This window comes from Neoarius graeffei, chromosome 20 (assembly GCF_027579695.1).
Source record: "Neoarius graeffei isolate fNeoGra1 chromosome 20, fNeoGra1.pri, whole genome shotgun sequence".
NCBI classification, from domain to species: domain Eukaryota; kingdom Metazoa; phylum Chordata; class Actinopteri; order Siluriformes; family Ariidae; genus Neoarius; species Neoarius graeffei.
The window spans coordinates 24243712-24269102 of NC_083588.1; the positions used below are offsets into that span (position 1 = coordinate 24243712).

General features: G+C 40.6%; 2 protein-coding genes across 5 annotated transcripts in view; one reads left to right on the plus strand and one right to left on the minus strand.

The window, feature by feature from the left end:
- Window positions 1-12075, plus strand: part of coro7 (coronin 7) — a 359304-nt gene extending 347229 nt beyond the window's left edge. For both annotated transcript variants that reach the window (XM_060901419.1, XM_060901418.1), the window contains one exon: window positions 9289-12075. In XM_060901419.1, coding sequence (XP_060757402.1) covers window positions 9289-9375 — 87 coding nt within the window. In that variant the 3' untranslated portion in view covers window positions 9376-12075. The remainder of the gene's footprint in view (window positions 1-9288) is intronic.
- glis2b (GLIS family zinc finger 2b) overlaps window positions 11088-25391 on the minus strand; it is a 212069-nt gene continuing 197765 nt past the window's right edge. For all 3 annotated transcript variants that reach the window (XM_060901421.1, XM_060901420.1, XM_060901422.1), the window contains exons 4-7: window positions 19344-19526; window positions 16322-16455; window positions 16119-16237; window positions 11088-16031 (exon numbers count right to left, since the gene is read on the minus strand). In XM_060901421.1, coding sequence (XP_060757404.1) covers window positions 15355-16031; window positions 16119-16237; window positions 16322-16455; window positions 19344-19526 — 1113 coding nt within the window. In that variant the 3' untranslated portion in view covers window positions 11088-15354. The remainder of the gene's footprint in view (window positions 16032-16118; window positions 16238-16321; window positions 16456-19343; window positions 19527-25391) is intronic.

Genomic DNA, 25391 nt, shown 5'->3' on the forward strand with positions numbered 1-25391 from the left:
TTGAATATCAGAAATTTTGTCACCTACGGTCGTCAACACACTTTCGGACACTGTGGTTTTTAACAAGATTGAGTAACAAAAATTGAAGGATTAAAGCACCTATACTTGGTGGGAAAAGGGGTTGAGTATGATGCTGCAAGGACCCTTTTATAGGCTATATGTGAGAACCACAAGCAATCACTGGTGGATACTTTATTCTCCTGTGGTGTTATTAAATTTGGCATTGTGAAGTTAGAGCAGTGCTAGCCCCATGAATAAGAGAAATGCATCAACCTGATTTTTTTTTTGTTTTGTTTGTTTTTAATTTAAAAACATTTTTTTTTTTTTTTTGATGGATGGATGGATGGATTTTGACCATGCGTATGAACGTGTACCACCATAGGAAACCTGGCCATAACTGCAAGACAACGCATCTCAAACACTTGACCACCGGACAATGAAATTTGTATCTTTTATTTACATAAGATTTTTTTTTAATTTTAATTTTTTTCAAAAAACATGATTATTAACATTTTATGGAAAATCTTAACGATAGTTTCATATAAAACCGTTTTAACTAGTTTTTGTCCACTAGCTTGTTGGACAATTGACAGGTTAACTTATTTAAGGACAGTAGATGAGTGTAATCGCAGGAAGGGTTTAATTGAAGACACATGTAAATGGATCCAAAACGTGGACAAAGGCAGAGTCGGATAAGACAAAATATCAGAAGTAATACAATACTCAAAGTTAAACACAAACAGGGTCAAAACCAATACAGAATACAAAGCTTTCGCAAAGTCTGTTACTGAGAGTCCTTATATGGATATACTGTGATTGAGTTCTAATCAGGAACAAGAGCATGGTAATTAGTCCTAATGGCGTGCACGCGCTTTGCAGCCTGTGCGCTCCAACACACGTGGACGTGATGGATGTAACCATGTTAATAATAAACGTCCTGGTGTTTGACATCAAGTTTGATATTCGCTTGTAACTATGTACACCAATCAGCCAGAAAATTAAAAACTGTCATGGTTAATTTTATGTTGTTACAGTGGCACTTGTCAAGGGGTGGGATATATTAGCAGCAAGAGAACAGTCAGTTCTCAAAGGGTTTGTTTATTTATTTATTAGAACATGTGCACTGAAACTATCTCAAAACAGTACTGGGCATGTCCCATTTTTTTTCATAAACCATCAGACAACAAGCAAAAACTGACACGTACAGTAAAAAAGAAAAGAAACCCTACCCACCCTCACCACCCACAGTGGTCCATTCCCATACTAAAGCAAAGAGCATGAAGAGTGTTACTGTCTGAAGTTTGTTCTGGTCTAATGTTTTCTATTTGAAATTAAGTACTGGAAGCTGTAGACACTTTTTATCAAAATAAGAGAGGAAAGGCTGCCATGTAATGTAAAACTTCTCAGTTGATCCTCTTAGAGAAAATTGTATCTTTTCCAATTTCAGGAATGACATCACATCAGTTATCCAAGTGTGTTGTCCTGGGGCAATTGGTGACTTCCAGTGTAGGAAGATATATCTACGGGCAATTAGAGAGGCAAATGATGGCACATTCAATTCTTGTATGCTGAATTTAGGATAATTCAAAGGGTGGACAAGGACAAAAATAGCAATAAGTGGACAAGGTTCTATTTCAATCTCTAAAACTTCAGACATGACCTTTGAAAAAGTTCTTCCAAAAACCTGTCAACTTTGAGCAGGACTAAAAGGTATGGGCAAGATGTGATGGAACAGAGGCACATCTATTACAGGCTTCACTAGTACCAGGAAAGTATTTTGCCAATTTGGCTTTGCTTAAGTGCATCCTATATAGCACCTTAAACTGTGTTACGTTGAGACGGGCACAGGATGAAGAATGATTGACTTGTAGTTTGGCTTTTTCCCACCATTCGTCATGAAACTGGACTTCCAGGTCAGTCTCCCATTCATGTTTGATTTTGTCAAGAGGTGAAGGGTCAGATTTCAGAATGAAAGTGTATAGCTTGGATGTTAGCCCCATCTGATTAAGTGGTTTATCTAGAATATGCGGTGATGCATCATCGGGCAGATATGGGAATGTAGCGCAATGGTCTTTAACAAAACTGCGAAGCTGAAGATGACGGAAAAAATGGTTTTGGGGGAGATCATATTGGCATGATGGGGTTTTGAAATCTGCAAATGTGCCATTAAGAAATAATTCTCTGAATTACCTGATACCTTTTGTAATTCCAATGTGTAAATGCAGAGCCAAGCTTGGAGGGCAAAAAGTAATGATTATTGCATAATGGTCCAAAGAGGGCAAGATCGTATAATGTAAACTGTTTGCGAAACTGTGTCCATATTTTCAAAGTTGACAAAACCACTGGATTAGAAGTATAATTTCTTGCTGGGATAGGTAAAGAGGAGCATGTCAAGGCTACAAGTGAGGTAGTGTGACGAGAGAAACTCCATTTTACACCAATCTAAATCCTCCTCATATCTCCAGCTGAGTATTTTATGTATATTTGCTGCCCAGTAATAAAAAATAAAATTAGGGAGGCCCAGTCCCCCCCCCCCCCATCTCACTGCCTGCAGAGCACGCCTCCTTATTCTTGCCACCCTTCCTGCCCATAAAAATGGAAGAATAATTTTGTCAAGCCGTTGGAAGAATGTTTTGGTCAGGAAGAGTGGAAGACATTGAAAAAGAAACAAAAACCTGGGCAAGATATTCATTTTTATGGTCTGCACTCTGCCTGCCAATGACAGTGGCAACTTGGTCCATTTTTGTAGATCTGCTTTCACCTTGGTTAGTAGCTTATCAAAGTTAAGTTTATGTAGATCCTGAAACGAATGGGCAATGTTAATCCTCAAATGTCTGAAGTGAGATGGAAGGGTATCGGTCCCTGTTTAAGCTGTTTTGCTAAAGCATTAATTGGGAAACAGTTTTTTGGAGATTGATTTTGTACCCTGAAAAAGTACCAAAATCATCCAAGATCTGAATTATTCTGTTAGCGCAAATGACTGGGTCTGTGATGTAAAGTAAAAGATCATCTGCGTACAGTGAGATATAATGTTCCACATTTTCTTGCCATATGCCCTGTAGTTGTGCTGATGTTCTCAGTTTTATGGCTAAGGGTTCAATGACTAGCGCAAATAATAAAGGTGATAGCAGACAGCCTTGATGGGTTCCACGGGACAGTGAAAAATATGATGAGCACTGGTTGTTTGTATGGACACGAGTTTGAGGTGAGATGTAAAGCAAACGCACCCAAGAAATAAATTTTTGACCAAACCCAAATTTTCCCAGCAATTTAAACAAGTACCCCCGTTCAACCCTGTCAAAGGCTTTTCTCCATCTAATGAGAGTACAACTTCAGGCTTTGTTGCTGTAGATGGTACAGAAATTATCAGACGGCGTATATTTGAGAACAAATGATGCCCTCTAATGAAGTCAGTCTGATCCTCAGAGATGATGGAGGGGAGGCATGGTTCTAACCTTTTTGGCAGATTTTTTGCAAGTATTTTAACAAAAACATTTAAAAGAGAGATGGGTTTGTAGGAACTGCATTCTGCAGGGTTTTTGTCTTTTTTGAGAGTGACTGAAATAGTGGCCTCTGTTAAAGTGTTTGGCAAAGTCCCCAGTGATAGAGAATGATTAAACATGTCTAGTAGTAATGGAGCTAGCTGTATTGAGAATTTTTTAAATAGAATTCAGACGGGAATCCGTCTGGTCCAGGGGTTTTACCATTATTCATTTCCTTTATACCACTATATATTTCTCCCAGTGTAATTGGTTGGTCTAGTGATATTAGTGTTAGTACAGTGGGGCAAAAAAGTATTTAGTCAGCCACCAATTGTGCAAGTTCTCCCACTTAAAAAGATGAGAGGCCTGTAATTTTCATCATAGGTACACTTCAACTATGAGAGACAGAATGGGGGGAAAGAATCCAGGAAATCACATTGTAGGATTTTTAATGAATTAATTGGTAAATTTCTTGGTAAAATAAGTATTTGGTCACCTACGAACAATCAAGATTTCTGGCTCTCACAGACCTGTAACAATTTAAGAGGCTCCTCTGTCCTCCACTCGTTACCTGTATTAATGGCACCTGTTTGAACTCGTTATCAGTATAAAAGACACCTGTCCACAACCTCAAACAGTCACACTCCAAACTCCACTATGGCCAAGACCAAAGAGCTGTCAAAGGACACCAGAAACAAAATTTGTAGACCTGCACCAGGCTGGGAAGACTGAATCTGCAATAGGTAAGCAGCTTGGTGTGAAGAAATCAACTGTGGGAGCAATTATTAGAAAATGGAAGACATACAAGACCACTGATAATCTCCCTCGATCTGGGGCTCCATGCAAGATCTCACCCCGTGGGGTCAAAATGATCACAAGAACGGTGAGCAAAAATCCCAGAACCACATGGGGGGACCTAGTGAATGACCTGCAGAGAGCTGGGACCAAAGTAACAAAGGCTATCATCAGTAACACACTATGCTGCCAGGGACTCAAATCCTGCAGTGCCAGATGTGTCTCCCTGCTTAAGCCAGTACATGTCCAGGCCCATCTGAAGTTTGCTAGAGATCATTTGGATGATCCAGAAGAGGATTGGGAGAATGTCATATGGTCAGATGAAACCAAAATAGAACTTTTTGGTAAAAACTCAACTTGTCGTGTTTGGAGGAGAAAGAATGCTGAGTTGCATCCAAAGAACACCATACCTACTGTGAAGCATGGGGGTGGAAACATCATGTTTTGGGGCTGTTTTTCTGCAAAGGGACCAGGATGACTGATCTGTGTAAAGGAAAGAATGAATGGGGCCATGTATCGTGAGATTTTGAGTGAAAACCTCCTTCCATCAGCAAGGGCATTGAAGATGAAATGTGGCTGGGTCTTTCAGCATGACACTGATCCCAAACACACTGCCTAGGCAACGAAGGAGTGGCTTCGTAAGAAGCATTTCAAGGTCCTGGAGTGGCCTAGCCAGTCTCCAGATCTCAACCCCATAGAAAATCTTTGGAGGGAGTTGAAAGTCTGTGTTGCCCAGCGACCGCCCCAAAACATCACTGCTCTGGAGGAGATCTGCATGGAGGAATGGGCCAAAATACCAGCAACAGTGTGTGAAAACCTTTTGAAGACTTACAGAAAACGTTTGACCTCTGTCATTGCCAACAAAGGGTATATAACAAAGTATTGAGATGAACTTTTGTTATTGACCAAACACTTATTTTCCACCATAATTTGCAAATAAATTTTTTAAAAATCAGACGTGATTTTCTGGATTTTTTTTTCTCATTTTGTCTCTCATAGTTGAGGTATATATGATGAAAATTACAGGCCTCTCATCTTTTTAAGTGGGAGAACTTGCACAATTGGTGACTGACTAAATACTTTTTTGCCCCACTGTATATCAACGGTTGGCATATCTATGCTACTTAGAAATGTGTCCATGTTTGTCTGTATGGGGGGGCTCAGATGTATAGAGTTTGGAGTAGTATGACTTGAAGGTGGCATTAACTTTTAACGGACATGTTGTAATACTATTAGAATTTATCATAGATCTGTGGGGTATGTCGTGATGCTGCTTGTTGTTTGAGCTGGAAAGCCAGCAGGCGACTGGCTTTATCGCCATATTTATAAAATTTCCCTTTCGACCTCAGTATTGTTTGCTCTGCCTTCTCTGTAGAAGAAGGATCAAACTGGGTTTGGAGGTTCACTTTTTGTTGGTATAACTCTGAAGTGGGAACTATAGCATATTGTATATCAATTTCAGATCATTTCAATTATATCGGTTTGTGTCTTTCTGTGCAGCCTATTATGATAAGAATAAGAAATTATTCTTCCTCTGATAGTAGCTTTCAAGGCTTCCCATAGAAATGATGGACTGGTCTCATCTGAATTGTTAAAAATTCCTCTGTTGCTTGAGTTATTGAAGTACAGAAAGTATCTATAGACAGAAAAAGTGTGTTAAGTCTCCACTGTGGATTTCCAGCTGCTGGAGAGTCAAATCTGAGGTCAAGCAAGAGGGGGGCATTATCTGAAATTACGATCACTGAATATTCAGAAGAGTGCACAGACAGCAGCAATATCTTATCAATAAAGAGATGGTCTATCCTTGAATACATGTGGTGTACATGTGAGAAGAACAAATACGCCTTAGCATTTTGATGCAAATATCTCCAAGGATTGCAACCTCCACAGTCTTCCGTGAATGACTTCAATGTCATTGCCATTTTTCATAGATTTGTCATCCTAGAGCTGGAGCGATCCAGCTAAGTGTCCAAAATACAATTTAGATCTTCCCCAAAAATTAATGTGTCCATATTTGGGATTAATGAGAAGCGTGGTCATAAATTTATCAACATTGGGAGCATACACACACTAGTGTGACTGGTAAATGAAAGAGTCTTCCCGAGACAATAATGAAGCGCCCATTACGGTCAGGTATTATGTTTTCAGGAATTAACTGTAGCTTTTTAGAAATCAAGATAGCTGTCCCCCTAGCTTTTGAGTTAAATAAAGAATGAAATACTTGTCCCACCCATGGGCACCTAAGCCTTGTATGATCACTCAATTTAAGGTGGGTTTTCTGAAGAAAAATATCTGCTCTGTGCAGTTTGATATGCTGGAACACTTTTGCCCTCTTAACAGGACCATTTAACTCTCTAACATTCCATGACATGAATTTGACATGTAGCTTTTCCAACCCATAACCAGTATTTGTATTACTCATGGGATTCTAGTGATATAATCTCTGGAAAAACACATTATCTATGGAATTTAATGTTTCATATGAAATCGTGCTTTGCTTAACAGTACAAGTATTATGATTGAGACCAATGTAACCACCCAGTCTCCAACCCAGAAGAAACGGGGGGGAGCAAAAGGTAACATAGAATTAAGTAGCAGCATTAGAACAATCTGCTAGGTTTAAAGTCCTATGCTCGTCCTTCCTTTGAAGCGAGCTGCAGGTCCCTCTTCCAGTGGCACTTCCAACACTTAATGCAACGTTTGTGTCTAACCAAAACTTAAAAGTATCAAGAGAGCTCCTGCATATTCAAACACGTTCTATTAAACATGCACATGATACAATTACAAGTTTCCCTACCTAAATACAAAATTCGCCGTTAATCTTACAGAAGTCCGTCTCCTTAACGTAAAAATGAATTGGTCACTTGTTGAGACCAACGTCATGTTAGCAAACAGTCCGCCTAGTGTTAGAAAATGTATGGCACTTTAAGGCCATAGCATTTCTCCAGAACATACCTGACAAATATTGAGAGAAACCAACCTCTTTAGTCACAACAAACCGTTTCTGATCCATGTCCACAGGCACTAATCGTCTTCAACAGTATTGGTCACAGAGGTTTTAACTTGCTTGTAGAACGTTTCTGCCACCTCTGGGGTGTCAAAATGATGTTCATTACCATTGATGGGAATACACAGGCGAGCCGGGTGGCGAAGTGCAAATGTAATTCCAGCCTTGTGGAGTTTAGCCTTGATATCTCTGAATGCTGCCCATAGCTTGGCCAAACCTGCACTCATATCAGGGAAGAACAGGATCCTGTTGTCGTTGAACTTTTATATCCCCTTTCTGCGATCTGGCCCAATGAAGAACACGCTCCTTGTCCTGAAATCGATGGAATCTAACAATGAGCGCCTGTGAACGTTGCCTCTGGGTTGGCTTTGGTGCTGGTGTACGATGTGCTCTGTCAAGCTCCAGTGGCTTTGGAAATATCTCCTCTCTGATTGCTTCATGCAGGAGCTGTGAGACAGTCTAGAGGTGAGCCTCCTTCAGCCCCCTCAGGTAGGCCAACGATTTTTGGGTTCTGTCATCTGGATCGATTCTCAAGGCCATCTGCTTTGGATGCTAATGCAGCGTTCGCCTTTTTAAGTTGATCCAGTCTCGTTGTTAGCTCGGCTTACTATGGGTAGTAAGCGTGTTCTCTATGGCTGTTATCTTTTGGTTATGCGAGTTCAAGGCAGCTCTTTATGGTATCCAGAGATGTCTGTATAGGAGCGAGGGAGGTTTCCAAAGATGTTGAAAGATATATCTTCAGTTCCGCAGCCAGACTTTCCCTGCTTTTTCTCCAGTTCCTGCACTAGGCTATTAAGTTAGCGTATCTGCCATCTTAGCCACAGAAACTGCCTGAGTTGCAGCACTTTCTTTCGGTTGATGCTGAGATCTCGACATTGGTTTAAATCGAGTTAGAGCCTAAAGTGTAGGTTTAGTGTGGCAAACTGAGATGAATCCACGGATTGTGCAAATAAGATGACAAAAAACGTAGGAGCTGTCTTTCTGCGTGGCTGTCTCCTACGGTGCGCAACCGGAAGTCCTTCGTTCTCAAACTTGATGTGTTGGAAACAGGAAAAATGGGCAAGTGTAAGGATCTGAGGGGCTTTGGGCCAAATTGTGATGGCTAGATGGCTGGGCCTGAGCATCTCCAAAATGGCACATCTTGTTGGGTGTTCCTGGTATGCAGTGGTTAGTACCAACCAAAAGTAGCCCAAGGAAGGACAACTGGTGTGGCAGGGTCATGGGTGTCAAAGGGTCATTGATTCGCATGGGTCATGAAAGCTAGCCCATATGGTCCAATCCCACAGAAGAGCTAGTGTAGCACAAACTGCTGGAAAAGTTAATGCTGATGCCTTTTATCCAGCATTACACATGAACTGCCTGTTCTCTTCCTGCCTTATATGTCCCACCCCTTGAGAGGTGCCATTGTAACAACATGATCAATGTTATTCACTTTACCTGTTGCTGGTTTCAATTTTATGGCTGATTGGTGTAGTTATGCAGAGGATGAATTTCACTGTGTTTTGAAGTGTGCATGTGACGAATAATGGTGTAAAGTGAAAGCGCTGATTCATTGCTGTCCAGGCACTGAGTCCCACCATAATAAATGTCCTGGTGTTGTTTCTGGGGCATGGCATGTGGTGTCGAAGAAAGGAATAAATGTTTTCGTAACTATGATGTGCATCTTATGACTGGTATCACTGTCATGACAATGCAGTGATTTACTGATGTGAACTACACTGCACAATTCAATGGTTCATGTGCTTTTATTATTATTCTATTCAGATTGACTTTGTGCCCTTGCAAATATTTTGCTCGTACACTTATCAGGAGCTCCACTTTCACGTCGTGCCTAAATATCTATATATAATTTTATCCGGGATGAATACCTAACATAGGCAGTCATGAATAGTCCAGCTGTACCTGCTTTTATGGACAAGCTGCTAGTGTCATATTGGGTCTTTTTAGGAGTTTGTTGTAATGAAAGCTGTTTTAAGTGGTGGCCTTCTTTAATTTATTTTGCAGGTGCTAAGGGCTAAGGAGCGTCTCGATGAAGAACTCGCAATTCAGAAGCAAGACGAACCCCCAGAGCAGAAACCGCCACATACATGAGTCCTACTGTTCCCTTAATCCCTCCACTGTAAATAATGTCTTTGCCTAAATAAAGCTTTATCCTTTTTAGTATTGTCCTATTGGGCTTGGAAAGGGTGGGGGTGGGTTTGCGCTCTCTCCCCCTACTTCACACATGTGCACAGCTTAATCAGTATACAGACAAATGCTGGGCAGAAGGAAACAAATTATTTCCAGTGTCACTGAAAAACAACTACGAACAAGTGTTGCCAGGCAAAACAAACCTCACCCCGTAGCACTTATGAAGGAAGATATTGTGAAAAGATTATTTTGACCTTGTGTGTGAACATACTTGGCCAATAAACATGATTCTGATTGTCGCCCCCTGCGACAGCGTGTTTGTCAGCCTCGGTTCGGAGGTTTCAGTTTCGAAAACTAAGAGTAATATACAGTGGAAGCTCAGGGGCGCACACACTTTCCCTCTGTAATAAGTATAAACATGGCTGAAAGCCCTTTCTTTAGTCCATTAATTTATATTTATAGTAATAAACTTCCCTGCTCTGTTGATTTATCAATGGGATTTAAAGGTGGGTGTGGTGAAAACCCCTTCCTTTGCGTATGTAAACAAACCAAGAAACCATCCAATCAGCACTTTTTGGTCAGTGTAGCCTTAACTTTGGCCAGCTGACCCCCTCAAATTCTGTAAGTTCTATTGGAGACCAGTAACATTTCCTGTAACATCGTAAACCAACCAACCAATCCAGCCGAAAACAATACCTCGCCCCCTGGTGGACTCTGTCCTGGCCGAGGTAAAAAAAAAAAGGGGGGGGCTGGCTGGAACCACACCTGATAGACTTACTAGACTATGGGATATTAGGCAGTTTAATTTTATAAAATGTAAGAAATGGATCCAGACCAGGCACAATTTCCCTTCTTACCATTGTTAGAGCTTGCAGTATCAAACTGTGCGGCATGCACTTTAACCATTCTGTAAAGCTAGGCTTTCTTTATGACTTTTCCAGTGTGTGAGGATAATTCTTACTGCTACTGCAAGCTTTGTTTTTGACACCCTGGACTTAGAAGGGACCGGTCTCGTAATCGGCTGGGGGGGATTCTGATAACTGTGTGGCCAAACGTAATAGTTTTAATTTGTTTCCAAAAAGGGAAAACAAGTGGGCAATCTCTCATAAAGAAGAGGTAGGAGCCCATAGTACTCTTCTTACATTTCCAGCCCTGATCGTCCTTCACTAATCCCATTTTATTAAATTTAACTGGTGTATAATATCTGGGAATAACCTTAGGTGTAAATTTGCTGACTGCATCCCTCAATGACCATCCAGCATTAGACACCACCTTTTTCCTCCCAAATATACGAATTCAGGTACTTTTCCCAAACCTGCCTTAAATGATCACAATGATCATACAGGCCCTTTGCCATTATTTTGTAAAACGTAGAGGCATTAAGTGCAGGCTCAGGCATTTTAAAATTACATATGTTTTACATATTTAAATTCTATCAGGCAAAAATATTACACAAGGAAACCACCATCTCTACTAGTCAGCAAGAGAGATTAATGTGCTTAAAGAGCAGATTCAATACAATAGGGCAGATTTTGACTGGAGGGTGTGCATTTCCTAAATATTTGAAATTCAACAAATTACCCTCTTCCCCTTGTCCTCGCTTGTAAAATACAGGGCAGTGCTTTCCAGGGCAGTTCTTTCTACCAATATTGGAAAAGGAATTAGAAAGTAAGTTTAATATATCAAATTCAAATTTATTAAACATTTTCATTGACATCAAAATCAAAATAAAAATTTTAAATTTCTCAAACAGGAGCACACACGTTGTACCAATTTTGCATGTTCATTTTAAGAACATGATGCCAGGGGAGAGAGAAAATATACAATTATTTATTAATATTCTGTATTTGTACTTATACACTTATAATAAAAGGCACTTGGAAAAAAAAATAAAAATACTGATATTAAAATATTTCAATGTGCAAAAAGAAAAGAAAACTGAATACTGGCCTTACCTGGCCATAGTCTTGTATTAACCCTTTGGGCACCAGTATGGCACTTAAACAATTTGAGTGAAAGTTTGTCTTTTAAATATTTCAAATTACACATTTTCCAAAGTGGAATGGTGCTTTTGTACCGTACACTTGCTGCTCTTGCTAGAAAGGTTTCAAAGGTGGATAATTACTGGATCAAAGATTTCTGTAGTTGGTGCTAAATCAGGACACACAACCATTCCAGTTGCTAATGATTCCTTATACTAGCAGATGCATACTCAACATGAACAAACTTCTCCCTAGTGCTCAGAGGGTTAATGGGTCAAACAGCTTATCTGATATTTAAACGATGTAGACCCTGAAGGGTCGGTGTCGTGAGGAGCTTTCTCAAACAAACAGAAGAGCAAATGAGGGTGGAGGGGAGAAAAGAAGTTTAAAAATGTGTAAAGAATAATATGGGAAAATGCCCTGAGTGCTTTGAACTTTTATAAACCTGCACAAAGCCACACAGTCTGGAGCTTAAATATCCAGAGCTGACTGGATTTTTGTTTTTCCTCTGATTTGTAATATACTGTGTAGGGCAGTAGTATTGCCGCCTCACAACTCAGGGTCCCTGGTTCAATCCTGGGCTCGGGTTACTTTCTGTATGGAGTTTTATATGTTCAAGTGTTTGCATGTGTTTTCTTCAGGTTCTTCTAATAAACTATGTCAAAGTGGGTTAATGACATTTCCACTGTAAACATAATTTGAATCTATTCTTTTATGATGTATACAAGTTGTATTCCAAAAAGCATTATACACAACCTATCAGTGACAAGAAGACAGAGAGATGCCTATTGTTGCCTTAAGTGAACTTGCATGACCTAAAACTCCCTGGAGTGATTCTCAGAGATGAACTGGTTCATTTTTAAGAAACTGCTTTGGCCATCCTGCTCATCATCCTTCCTTTTCATTCCTCTATCCTCAATGCTGTGTAGGAGAAAGCTCAACATAAAGCAGCAATAGCAGAGACAAAGAGATAAGCAACATCAACAAATGAAATGTCTCGTCTAAACAACACAACAAACAAAATAACCATATAGTGTTTTCAAATGTAGCATAACCATTGTGGAATTATAGGACTTATACAGTTGACAGACAAATTTTCAAAATTTACGGGTTTTCAAATGTAATAGTTATTCACTTCTCATTAAAACTGATGACTTATCTTGGAAGTCTTTGCAGGCAACTAACAGTTACGAGGAATGTTCAAAAGAGCTCTGTGATAAAAGGGAATACTCACCCTGAAGAGACTTTTTGACATCTCTTTTCAGGTGACGATACCTGGTAGTGAAATATAATCAGGTATTTTGAAAGAAAGAGCTCTTAAATGTAGATTATAAGTATGTGTAAACAAAAAGCCACTCTTTTGTAGAAAATGAATGTTATATTTGACATGTACTGAAGTATTCTTTGTTTGGCACAGTGTATTCGCCTGCAAGAGTCATTTTGTGTCAACATCACATTCGACCCAGAGGCCTGCACCGCACACCAGTTGTATTTGTCTGCATGTGAGTGTTTTGTGTAATGCATAGTGTGGCTGTTTTCCTGACATTTGCTGTCAGTTAAAGAACATTTATCTATGCCGTGCTGTGCTAGCATAGTGTGTGTGAGGTCCTTAAGGTCCTTGAAACGAATGTCCAACATGTGGCAATAGTGCCAGTCATCTACAGTGAGGTGGTAAGAAAAATACAACACCTTTTTCTACCTTAAAACTCAGCTCTGAGTCTTGTGTCTGTTACCATCAAATTTAAGCCAGACTCAAACCTGCCTTTATGTAAATAGTGCTGGTTGGCCATTTCTGAGAAGACAGATTGCCATGTGTACATGTATCCAACCTGAAGTCTCAGTTCAATGTAATAGACTTGCAGTTAGCCAGACAGTGTAGCAGCTCTCACTAGAGGTTTGTCGGTCTGTGGGTAAATGAACAGTATCTCCATATGACTAAAATAGCCCTATGAAATGCACCTACTGTCCTCTGAAGTAAATAAAACAATTAAAATACCACCCAAGCTTCTCTGCCAAAGCTGACTGAATCAGTGTGGCATTGCCTGAATAAAAATTATATGGATGTAATTTTTACCTGCATTATCAGAATAATCATAAGAAAAACCCTCAAAGGAGTTTTACAGTTCCCCAAAGAGTGATGTCAAGAATCATTACAGAAGATGGTGTACTTAGTGTGTCATACACACTGGCGTCCAGAGATGCCTGTTACATATAAATATATAGAAACAACTGAGTGCTTACTGAAACATGGATATAGTTTCTTAAGATTACAGTCTGTACTTTCAGACAACAAAAACAAAATTAGCAAGAAAACTAAGAAAGAGGACCTGTGATGGTCCTCGGGCCACTGCTATTATCTTTTACACCCTATCTCTGTTCATATAAGATATGCTTCCACTGTAAGAATATTTTAAGTAAGTATTTCAAGAACTCATAGCATGTTTTCACCCCTACTATTAGTTCCTGTGTTGTAGAAAATTCCAGACCAATGACCAGGATCCTGGATTCCAAAACAGATTTGAGATGGCTATGAAAATCTTATAAAATAGTATTATAAATGATGCAAGTTTTTAGCTAAAAAAAAAAAAAAAAATATATATATATATATATATATATATATATACTGCACACGCACTTTTCTTTATAACTAACGGATCAAAACCCTTGTATCTGTGCATGTGTCAGTGTAAGAATCTGATCAACCAGCCATTTTTGGGTAACATCGTAACCAGCAAGGCATTTGTCTTTAGACTGTAAGGAATCCAGAGTAGATGCTTCTCTATGGACCAGAAACTAATACTGGTGTGTTTGCTGTACTACATGTTCCAGACGCTAGGTTCACAGAACGACCCTTTTATCCATGATTTTAAAAACCTATTTTAAATAAACAAATTACAAAATAAATTTATCTTTGCAGTGCCTTCCAGAATTATTGGCACCCTTCATAAAAATGAGCAAAAATTATGGTAGTAAGAGCATCTGTGCTGTTATTCTCAAGAGGGCAGGTGTAAAAATATTAATTGTAAGGGTACCAATAATTTTGAAACCAGTGTTTTGTTGAAAAATAATATATTTTTCTGTTTGAAGAACATGTTTCATCTCATCTCCTCTCATCATCTCTAGCCGCTTTATCCTGTTCTACAGGGTTGCAGGCAAGCTGGAGCCTATCCCAGCTGACTATGGGCGAAAGGCGGGGTACACCCTGGACAAGTCGCCAGGTCATCGCAGGGCTGACACATAGACACAGACAACCATTCACACTCACACCTACGGTCAATTTAGAGTCACCAGTTAACCTAACCTGCATGTTTTTGGACTGTAAGGGAAAACCGGAGCACCCGGAGGAAACCCACGCGGACACGGGGAGAACATGCAAACTCCGCACAGAAAGGCCCTCGCCAGCCATGGGGCTCGAACCTGGACCTTCTTGCTGTGAGGCGACAGCGCTAACCACTACACCACCGTGCCGCCCAGAACATGTTTAAAAGTACACAATTTACCTGTATGTTGAAGTTCAAAATATAACTAGCTACATGCTATTCAGACTATGGTGCATCACAAAATGCAGCTGGGCATTTTATACTCTTTTAGTGGCCTGACAATGATGCAGCATTAGAGTGAACATGGAGCAACTGTTCACTCTAAACCTGACATTGTTACAAGGTCACAGTTCTTGAGTGTGGTGAAAACATGAAACAGGAACTTGTTTAGTAATATGATCGTTATGTAACCCTTTACTTTCTAAAACATTTTGGAACCTCAGTGGAAGCATGTCTTTTGTGATGAACAGATACAAAACTGAAATGACAATGCTGGAAATTAATGGTTAGATATATCGCTTCAGAGGAATGTGGACAGCTGTTGATTTATAAAAACGGAAAATCAGCCCCTTGACCTTTTGTCCCTGTGCTGCCCTATGCCCCCCTTCCTTCCCTCTGGAATGATTGGGGGATCCTTCTCAGTTGACCACAGCTGGCTTCAACATTAAAGAGCCTGAAGGTATGACCACCCAGGACAAAGGGTCATGGGATGCTCCTGTCGAGAGGTTGAGGATCCCTCTAGGGCTCTCCTCCTCACCCTCATTCACTCTAGCACTGCTCTTTGCTTGTCCTCTGCGATCTGAGCACAACACAGGCACCACAGGCAAGCCAAGTGCTGAGGTTGAGAAGGCAGGGGGCAGCAATGGTGACTTGGCCAAGCCATTGAAGGACAGGACAGGTGAGCTGGGACTTCCCAGCATGCTCAGGTCCAGGGGTCGAGGACTCAGAGGAGATAAGGGCAGAGAGGTGCCTAGGAGAGCTGCTGCTGCACTTGGGAGGATGATGTGGGCATAACTCAGCTCAGACTCTTTCCCTGTGATACGAGATGGCTTGAGCACGGGTGAGCCCTCGCCCCCTCCTCGTCCTCCGACTCCCCCTCCTGGGCTTGTCTGCTGCTCCTGTGAAGCCACGAAATGCCCATGCGCTTTGATGTGCTTTCGCAGAGAGCTTGGGTCTGTGTAACGCTTCAGACAGCCAGCCATCTTGCAGTAGTACGGCTTGTCCACGTAGTGCGTACGAGTGTGCTTGAAGCGGTCACTGGAGTTTGAGTAGCGCTTATTACAGCCTTCATAAGGGCAAATGTAGGGCTTCTCACCTGGAAAATAGCAACAGAATGTGAAGATGAATGATGACTTAACAAAAAGAAAAAAAATGTTGTGCATTTCGATGCAGTACTGCAAACCTGTGTGAGAACGATTGTGGATCTTGAGGTTTTCCAGACGTGAAAAGCTTTTGTTGCAGGTAGGGCAGCGGTGTGGCTTCTCATTGGTGTGTGTACGAATGTGGATTAACATCTTGTACCTGAAAACACAGACACTTTAGACACCATAAACATATACACTACTTGGTAACACCTGTATAACCCGATACCTAGTAGCCTCTCACCTTGCATTGAAGCCCCGTCCTTTGCGTGCACAACCCTCCCAATGGCAGCAATACCCAGAATCCCTCTCAGGCTTTACGTGAAAATCATTTACATGGTCCACTAAATCTTGCAAGGAGTCAAAAAGCAACTGGCACTGCAAAGTAGATCTGGAATTACAGAACTGGTACCAGCAAAAGCATTATTTCATCTTAGCAATTTTAGGAAGGAATGAGGTATGTCTGTGTATTGGATAGATAATAACACTTGATGGGTAGATTGTCTGTCTGGGCAGCACTTGATTAAATTCAATTCCAATGTTAACAATTATTCACTATTGGGTCATTCCATGCCAAATCAACAAGAGGTTATGCTCGACCATCTCAGATTTCAATGAAATTTGGAGGGCTCAGAGATACTATTAAAAGAAGTTAATCCCCAAAACTTGAGCTTCCTATCACCAATAGTTTCAGAGATACAGGCATTTGAATTTTTCGATTTTTTTGTTTTTTGCTCAAAACATACATATTTCAAAGTGCAATATAATCTTTATTATGCAAGATAGAAACCTAAAATTTTGCACAGAGAGACTCAATGTCTTGTACTACAAGCTTCAACTTAGAATTTCAATGGTCATTAGATGGTGATTTTAACAAGGAAATTAAAAAGACAAATTTGCATTTTTTACTCATTCTGGAAGCTTGCCTGTGGCAGTAATGCTTAAACTAAGAATGTTATTCAAATCTACACAGAAATATCTACCAATTTCAGTTTTACCAAGTCTCCACTATTCCTAGTTTGTCTGTAATAGGGTTTTGAAATTCGCCGATTTCTAAAACATGCCATTTTCAGTAGCAAGAAATCCAATGTGGGATAGCAGTTAGGAACTTGTAAATTTTTTTTCAGTAATCCCCAAGACCCATATTTTATATTCCCAAATTTTTGTTCTGTGTCTCTCAAGTATTTTTAAACTACAGGGGTTTAAAAAATCCATTTTCACCAAATTCGAATTTTTGATATATTTTCATATAACTGATATTTGAGGGTTAATAAATGCTTCAATAAGGCTCAAGTAGGTTAGGAGACATGTTTCTTCCTCAATTTTAAATAAAATTTCAATTAATGCTCAGTATTAATTATTTGTAAATTGATTTTAATCTAAGACTGTGTAACATTAGCAATCAATGACCAGCTATTGTGTACCAGTCAACAGCCAGCCTTATCGATATCAACACAGCACAATAGGTGACCTTTGATACCAGAACAGGTGACTCATATCTTATAGTTTTAGAGTCTGTCAACTGCATACTTGTTCAAATAACATTATATTGCTTGGATTATATTAAATACATTGTAATACAGAGCACTGAGAAAATTTACCAGTGTTATTAACTGAATGTGTTTCTTTGCAAGGATTGGATATTTTGAATAGTTGACTAGGGAATTTAATTGTAGTTGCTTTCAATTTGAGATCAGTATAAGTGAGTTTGTTCTTAGACATCTAGAAATGGCTGAACTTCCTCCCTGTTCTCTAGGAATTGGACTAAAGAAAGATTCTGACTGCCATAAACTAGCATACAACAGAAATTGTAAGTTAAATACACTCTCTCAGTATAGTTTGGAGCAAATTTCATTAATTAATAAAATTTCATTTTAGAACGTAAAGTTTCTTCTATTTAAATTTGCTCCAAACTATACTGAGAGAGTGTATTTAACTTACAATTTCTGTTGTATGTTAGTTTATGGCAGTCAGAATCTTTCTTTAGTCCAATTCCTAGAGAACAGGGAGGAAGTTCAGCCATTTTTAGATGTCTAAGAACAAACTTATTTATACTGATCTCAAATTAAAAGCAACTACAATTAAATTCCCTAGTCAACTATTCAAAATATCCAATCCTTGCAAAGAAACACATTCAGTTAATAACATTGGTAAATTTTCTCAGTGCTCTGTATTACAATGTATTTAATATAATCCAAGCAATATAATGTTATTTGAACAAGTATGCAGTTTACAGACTCTAAAACTATAAGATATGAGCCACCTGTTCTGGTATCAAAGGTCACCTATTGTGCTGTGTTGATATCGATAAGGCTGGCTGTTGACTGGTACACAATAGCTGGTCATTGATTGCTAATGTTACACAGTCTTAGATTAAAATCAATGTACAAATAATTAATACTGAGCATTAATTGAAATTTTATTTAAAACTGAGGAAGAAACATGTCTCCTAACCTACTTGAGCCTTATTGAAGCATTTATTAACCCTCAAATATCAGTTATATGAAAATATATCAAAAATTCGAATTTGGTGAAAATGGATTTTTTAAACCCCTGTAGTTTAAAAATACTTGAGAGACACAGAACAAAAATTTGGGAATATAAAATATGGGTCTTGGGGATTACTGAAAAAAAAATTTACAAGTTCCTAACTGCTATCCCACATTGGATTTCTTGCTACTGAAAATGGCATGTTTTAGAAATCGGCGAATTTCAAAACCCTATTACAGACAAACTAGGAATAGTGGAGACTTGGTAAAACTGAAATTGGTAGATATTTCTGTGTAGATTTGAATAACATTCTTAGTTTAAGCATTACTGCCACAGGCAAGCTTCCAGAATGAGTTAAAAATGCAAAAAATGCAAATTTGTTTTTTAATTTCCTTGTTAAAAATCACCATCTAATATACAATGACCATTGAAATTCTAAGTTGAAGCTTGTAGTACAAGACATTGAGTCTCTCTGTGCAAAATTTTAGGTTTCTATCTTGCATAATAAAGATTATATTGCACTTTGAAATGCGTATGTTTTGAGCAAAAAACAAAAAAAGCGAAAAATTCAAATGCCTGTATCTCTGAAACTATTGGTGATAGGAAGCTCAAGTTTTGGGGATTAACTTCTTTTAATAGTATCTCTGAGCCCTCCAAATTTCATTGAAATCTGAGATGGCCGAGCATAAATTTGTCAGATATTTGTTGATTTGGCATGGAATGACCCCATTCTGCCATCATTTTTTTTTTTTAAAAACACAACACACATTTCTCACCTTCCTCCATCGACAGGACAGCTGTTCATCTGCTGAAAGTTCTGGGGAGGCCCTCTTGTCCTTGGGCTGGCCAATAAACATTGAGGATGGCAGGTGGAGCCCTCGTCCTCCTCCAATTGGCAAAAAGAACTGGAAGGCTTGTGAAGGGGCTGCTCCCTCAACATAACGGATGTGAGCAGAGTCCTGCCAGAGGAAAACAGAATGAGGGATACACTGTTAAGATACTTCTTTTTAATATAAAAACTTGTTTTAATATCAAAGTACATTTTTAGAGATTTCTGAGTCAAAATTCTTCTCACAACTGTAAGTTCTCAGTAACTTCTTACTCTATATGTAGAATATAACAATAATAATTGGTACTCCATGAAAATGTGCAAAAACACAAACTAGTGTCACTGAGCACTTTATTAGGAGCACCTGTATACCTTCTCATCCATGCAATTATCTAATCCGCCAACTGCATCTTATATACAAATTTTTTCCAACCGGAGAAGATAAACTCCATATCTTCGCACCACCATGTAATGTTCTTTATATTATACAGATACATCCACAAAAAATATGCAAGTTTCAAAAGAATTTTAATTTTGAATCGGTTCGCCATTTTGACAACGCGCGTCTAATCAGCAGGAAAATACTGGGAGTGATGTCATCGGCGTGAAATATCAGAAATTATTGTACATACAGGACACTTTTTTTTCCCATGGAACAAAAACATGTATTCTATTCCCTTCTAGTGGGTTTTATTCATTTGGTTTGATAGCATGCAATATTGTTAGCATATCGCTTATCCTACGTGTATTACGCCAGTCTACCCAATGGAGAATGAGCATGTAATATTGTTACAATATTGCATGTTGTCAAGACATGACATCACATGTCAGAGCTCATGAGAACATCTAATGACGAAATTTTTCTGCTGCGTACACGCAGAAGCATTTCTTTGTTCACCAGGAAAGAGAAAAGCCAATGCTAATCCAATGCTACTGCTAGGATTAGCTATGCTATAATTAAGCACTAAATAAATAAAGATGCGCTGAACACCCGAAAGGCTACCAAAACATCATTAAATATTCTCCACACATATTTACAAGAGAAAAACATACTGACGGACATCAAAAAACTGGAAGAGGTATGTCGGAAACACAAAACTTCTGCACTAGCGAGCAACTATGACAATTTTTAAACAAATATAGCCGCAACGTTTGCTTCGTTAAAAGTGGAAGATTTTGAGAGAATTTTGGCTACCAGGTAGCTCTGTTGTGTGTAGTTGTCGATGTTGATCTTAAAAGTAACCAAGTAAATTACACAGGGAAATGAATACTTCAGTATGAGTGAAAAACACTGTGGCAAGCATGTGTGGAAGAAGAATCTAGAGACAGAAATCCTAGTTTCTCGGTCATTAGCCTGTGCTACTTGCTCTGGATAGCACTGGCTTGACTGTGCTAGCGTTGGCGTTTGCTAGCACTATTGCTCAACGCTAAACCAGCTGAAAAGTGAGTATGCTGATATGAAGTGTGTGTACGTGTAATAATAATAATAATAATAATAATACTTTTTTCGTGGTCTATCAGATATATTCCATTCGACTAGCATGATACTGAACTTGTCTTTGACTCATTCAATATCATGCTAGCTGAATGAAATATATCTGATAGACCATTCAAAGCCAGCCAAGATTATTTAAATGTCACTCAGATCTGCAATGCATTTTGTATAAAAAAATGCAAGTTTTTCAACAAGAAAAGAGAAGAGAAACTTCATATCTTCAAGCCAAAATGTGATTTTCAGTTCTGTTCAGGCCTGAGTTTCCCAAAAGCATCGCAGCACAAAGATCATCGTTAAATGGTAGAGCGAGCAACACAATGAATGCTCTCTCTCCTAGTTAAGATTATTTAAGCATTAAGAGGCTTTTGGGAAACCCCAAAAGCTTTATTTATCATATGTATGTTAACACAGGGTCAACTTTCCAATGAAATACAACCCGATTCCAAAAAAGTTGGGACAAAGTACAAATTGTAAATAAAAGGCAAGGCAAGGCAAGGCAAGTTTATTTATATAGCACATTTCATACACAATGGCAGTTCAATGTGCTTTACAGAAGTAAAAACAAAAACAGTAAACAATAGAGAAATAAAATTACATAAAATAATTTTATCTTTATTCTAAAATAATTAATTAAAAGAATTAAAAGAATTAAAAGAAAATAATAAGAATTAAACAATAGTAGAAATAAAATATTAAAATGCCAAAAAGAAAAAGGAGAAAGAGAAAGAGAGAAAAAAAAAACCGAGCAGAATAAAATAGAATAAAGTTAAAATAAATTTAAAACATGCAGAGAAAAAGATTATAAAAAATGTAAAATATTAATTATTTAACAGAAAGCATCTGAAAACAGCTTGGTCTTTAACCTAGATTTGAAGCTGCCAACAGCAGGAGCATTTTTAATGTCCTCTGGCAGTTGGTTCCATAGCTGCACTGCATAGTAGCTAAAAGCTGCTTCACCACACTTTGTTTTAACAACTGGTTTTAATAGTAAATTTTTCTGTTGCGATCTGGTAGATCTGATTGGGTTAGGCCGCTGCAACATATCAGAGAGGTAATTGGGCCCTGTACCATTTAGAGATTTGTACACCAGCAGCAATGCTTTAAAGTCAATTCTGTAGCTTACTGGAAGCCAGTGAAGGGACCTTAGAATTGGAGTAATGTGCTCTGTTCTTTTTGTTCGTGTGAGAACCCTCGCCGCTGCATTTTGAACCAGCTGAAGTCGTTTAATGGTCTTTTTTGGCAGGCCTGTGAAAAGGCCATTGCAGTAATCAACCCTACTAGAGATGAAGGCATGTATTAGTTTTTCCAGATCATGTTTTGACATAAGTCCTCTTAGTTTGGAAATGTTTTTTAGGTGATAAAATGCCGTTTTAGTGATTGCTTTCATGTGACTGTCAAAGTTTAGCTCGCTGTCAATGAAAACACCAAGATTTTTAACCATTTCTTTAGTTTTAATCCCTTTTGTGTCAAGAATAGTGGTAATCCTGAGTCTTTCATCTTTTTTTCCAAATAGAATAATTTCTGTTTTATCTGTGTTCAGCTGAAGAAAATTTTGTGACATCCAGCTATTGATTTGATCGATACACTGGTAGAGACATTCAAGGGGGGCATAATCATTTGGTGATAGAGCAAAATAAATTTGGGTATCATCTGCATAGCAGTGATACAGAATTGAATTTTTATTGATAATTTGCCCAAGTGGGAGCATATAAAGGTTGAAAAGTAATGGTCCAAGAATCGACCCCTGGGGGACACCACAGGTCAAGGGCATTGACGTTGAGGAACAATTTCCCAGGGTAACTGTTAGGGTTTTGCTGGGATTCGAACCTGGTTCGTTGGTGTGATAATCCAGCAAACCCCCACTAGGCCACCAGGGGGATGACTCAAATGCAGAGGCGTGAGGCGGAAGTAGAAAAAGAATCAAAAGGTTTATTTAAACTATATACACTATATACAGGGCAAAACAAAAGACAACAAAAAAACCAAAGAGTATAATCCAAAAGAAAAGCAAAGTGCAAAAATACAAAAGCTAGGAAGATCAAAAAACACAGTACAAAGGAAACTGGAGATAAACATAACAGCACAAAGACTCCGTGACAAGAGGACTGAACTCAGGGGTATAAATAGACAAACTAATTAAGGACACAGGTGAAGATAATTAGGCAATTAACACAAACACAAAACACAGGAACAGTGGCGGCCTCTAGAGGCCAAAATAAACACGACATGAAAAGGAAATAACAGCGGCCTCTAGAGGCCAAAACAGTCCTAGTCCTAACAGGACCCCCCCCTCTAGGAGCGTCTCCTGACGTTCCCAGGGCGATCCGGATGGGCCGAATGGAAGTCCCGACATAGTTCTTTATCAAGGACATCCCGAGCAGGAACCCAGCAGCGCTCCTCAGGACCATAGCCCTCCCAGTCCACCAGATATTGCAACCCGCCGCGGACCCGGCGGGAGTCAAGCAGGCGATTCACAGTGAACACAGTCTGCCCCTGGAAGATGCGGGGGGGTGGGGGGTTCCTAGGGGCAGGGGCATACGTAGATGTCAGTACGGGCCGTAACAGGGAAACATGGAAAGTGGGGTTGATCCTCAGAGTCCGGGGCAACTGGAGCCGGTAGGAGACAGGGTTCACCCTGCGCACCACCTTGAAGGGGCCAATGTAGCGAGGAGCAAGCTTGCGGTTCTCCACCCGCAGTGGAAGGTCCTTAGTGGACAGCCAAACACGCTGCCCAGGGCGGAAAGCGTGTGCAGGTCTTCTATGGCGGTTGGCCTGAGTCTGGTTGGTTCTGGAGGTCTGTATGAGGGTCTTCCTGACCTTGCTCCAGGTCTTGCGACACCGTCTCACATATTGGTTGACCGAGGGCACCCCCGCGTCCTCCTCCTGGTCCGGGAACAGAGGTGGCTGGAACCCGAATTGGCACTGGAATGGCGACAGCTTGGTGGCCGATGACTGCAGGGTGTTGTGGGCGTACTCCGCCCATGGCAGCCAGGTGCTCCACGATGTCGGGTTATCCATAGCCAGGCCTCGCAGGGTGGTTTCCAGGTCCTGGTTGAGCCTCTCCGTCTGACCATTGGACTGTGGGTGAAACCCAGAGGAGAGGCTGGCAGTGGCTCCGATGACCTTGCAGAACCCGTGCCACACTCGGGAGGAGAACTGGGGCCCTCGGTCTGAGACGATGTCCTGTGGAAGACCAAAGACTCGGAAGACATGATTAAACAAAAGTTTCGCAGTTTCAAGAGCAGAGGGGAGTTTGCACAGTGGTATGAAGCGGCAGGCCTTGGAGAATCTGTCAACTAAGACCAAAATGACCGTGTTACCTTGTGACTCAGGGAGACCCGTGATAAAGTCGACTGCCACGTGGGACCAGGGACGCCGGGGAATGGTCAGAGGATGCAGGAGACCCTGGGGACGCTGTCGTGGGTTCTTGGTTCTGGTGCAAACCTCACAGGACAGGACAAATGACCTTACTTCCTTCTCCATGTTAGGCCACCAGAAGCGTCTTTTCAGGAAGTCCAGGGTCCTCCGAGCTCCCGGGTGGGCGGTGAGAGGGGAAGAGTGACCCCACTGGAGAACCTTGGCCCGGGCTTGATGTGGGACGTACAAGAGGCCTGGTGGCCCCGTCCCAGGACCGGGGTCCTGGCGTTGGGCTCGTCGGACAGCCTCCTCAATACCCCAGCGGACAGGGGCCACAATCCGGGACACAGGGATAATAGGCCCGACTTCATTCTCCCTGTTAGTGGCAGAGAACAGTCTGGACAGTGCGTCAGGTTTGGTGTTCTTGGAGCCGGGGCGGTATGAGAGGGTGAAGTCAAACCGACTGAAAAACAGGGCCCACCTAGCCTGTCGAGGGTTCAGTCTCTTGGCTTGCTGGAGGTACTCCAGGTTCTTGTGGTCAGTCCAAACCAGGAATGGATGTTGTGCTCCCTCCAGCCAGTGCCTCCACTCCTCAAGGGCCAGTTTGACCGCTAGCAGTTCTCGATCCCCCACATCGTACCGGGACTCAGCAGGACTCAGGCGGTGGGAGAAGTAAGCGCAGGGGTGCAGCTTTCCTTCCGAACGTTGAGAGAGCACCGCGCCGACACCACTGTCCGAGGCGTCCACCTCCACGATGAATGGTTGGGAGGTGTCCGGGAGAACCAGAATGGGTGCCGTGCAGAAGCGGTCCTTGAGGTCTTTGAACGCCTTTTCTGCCTGAGGAGACCAGCCATAAGATCCACCTGTCCCTTTGGTGAGGTCAGACATGGGTGCTGCCACAGAACTGAAGTTCCTGATGAACTTGCGGTAGAAGTTAGCGAATCCTAAGAACCGCTGAACCTCCTTAACGGACTTGGGAGTGGGCCAATCCCGGACGGCCAGGGTCTTGGCAGGGTCCATTTGGAGTTGGCCTGTCCGTACAATAAATCCCAGAAAGGAGACCTCGGGAACATGAAATTCGCATTTCTGGGCCTTGGCGAACAGATTGTTCTGTAGCAGCCTCTGGAGAACCTGGCGGACATG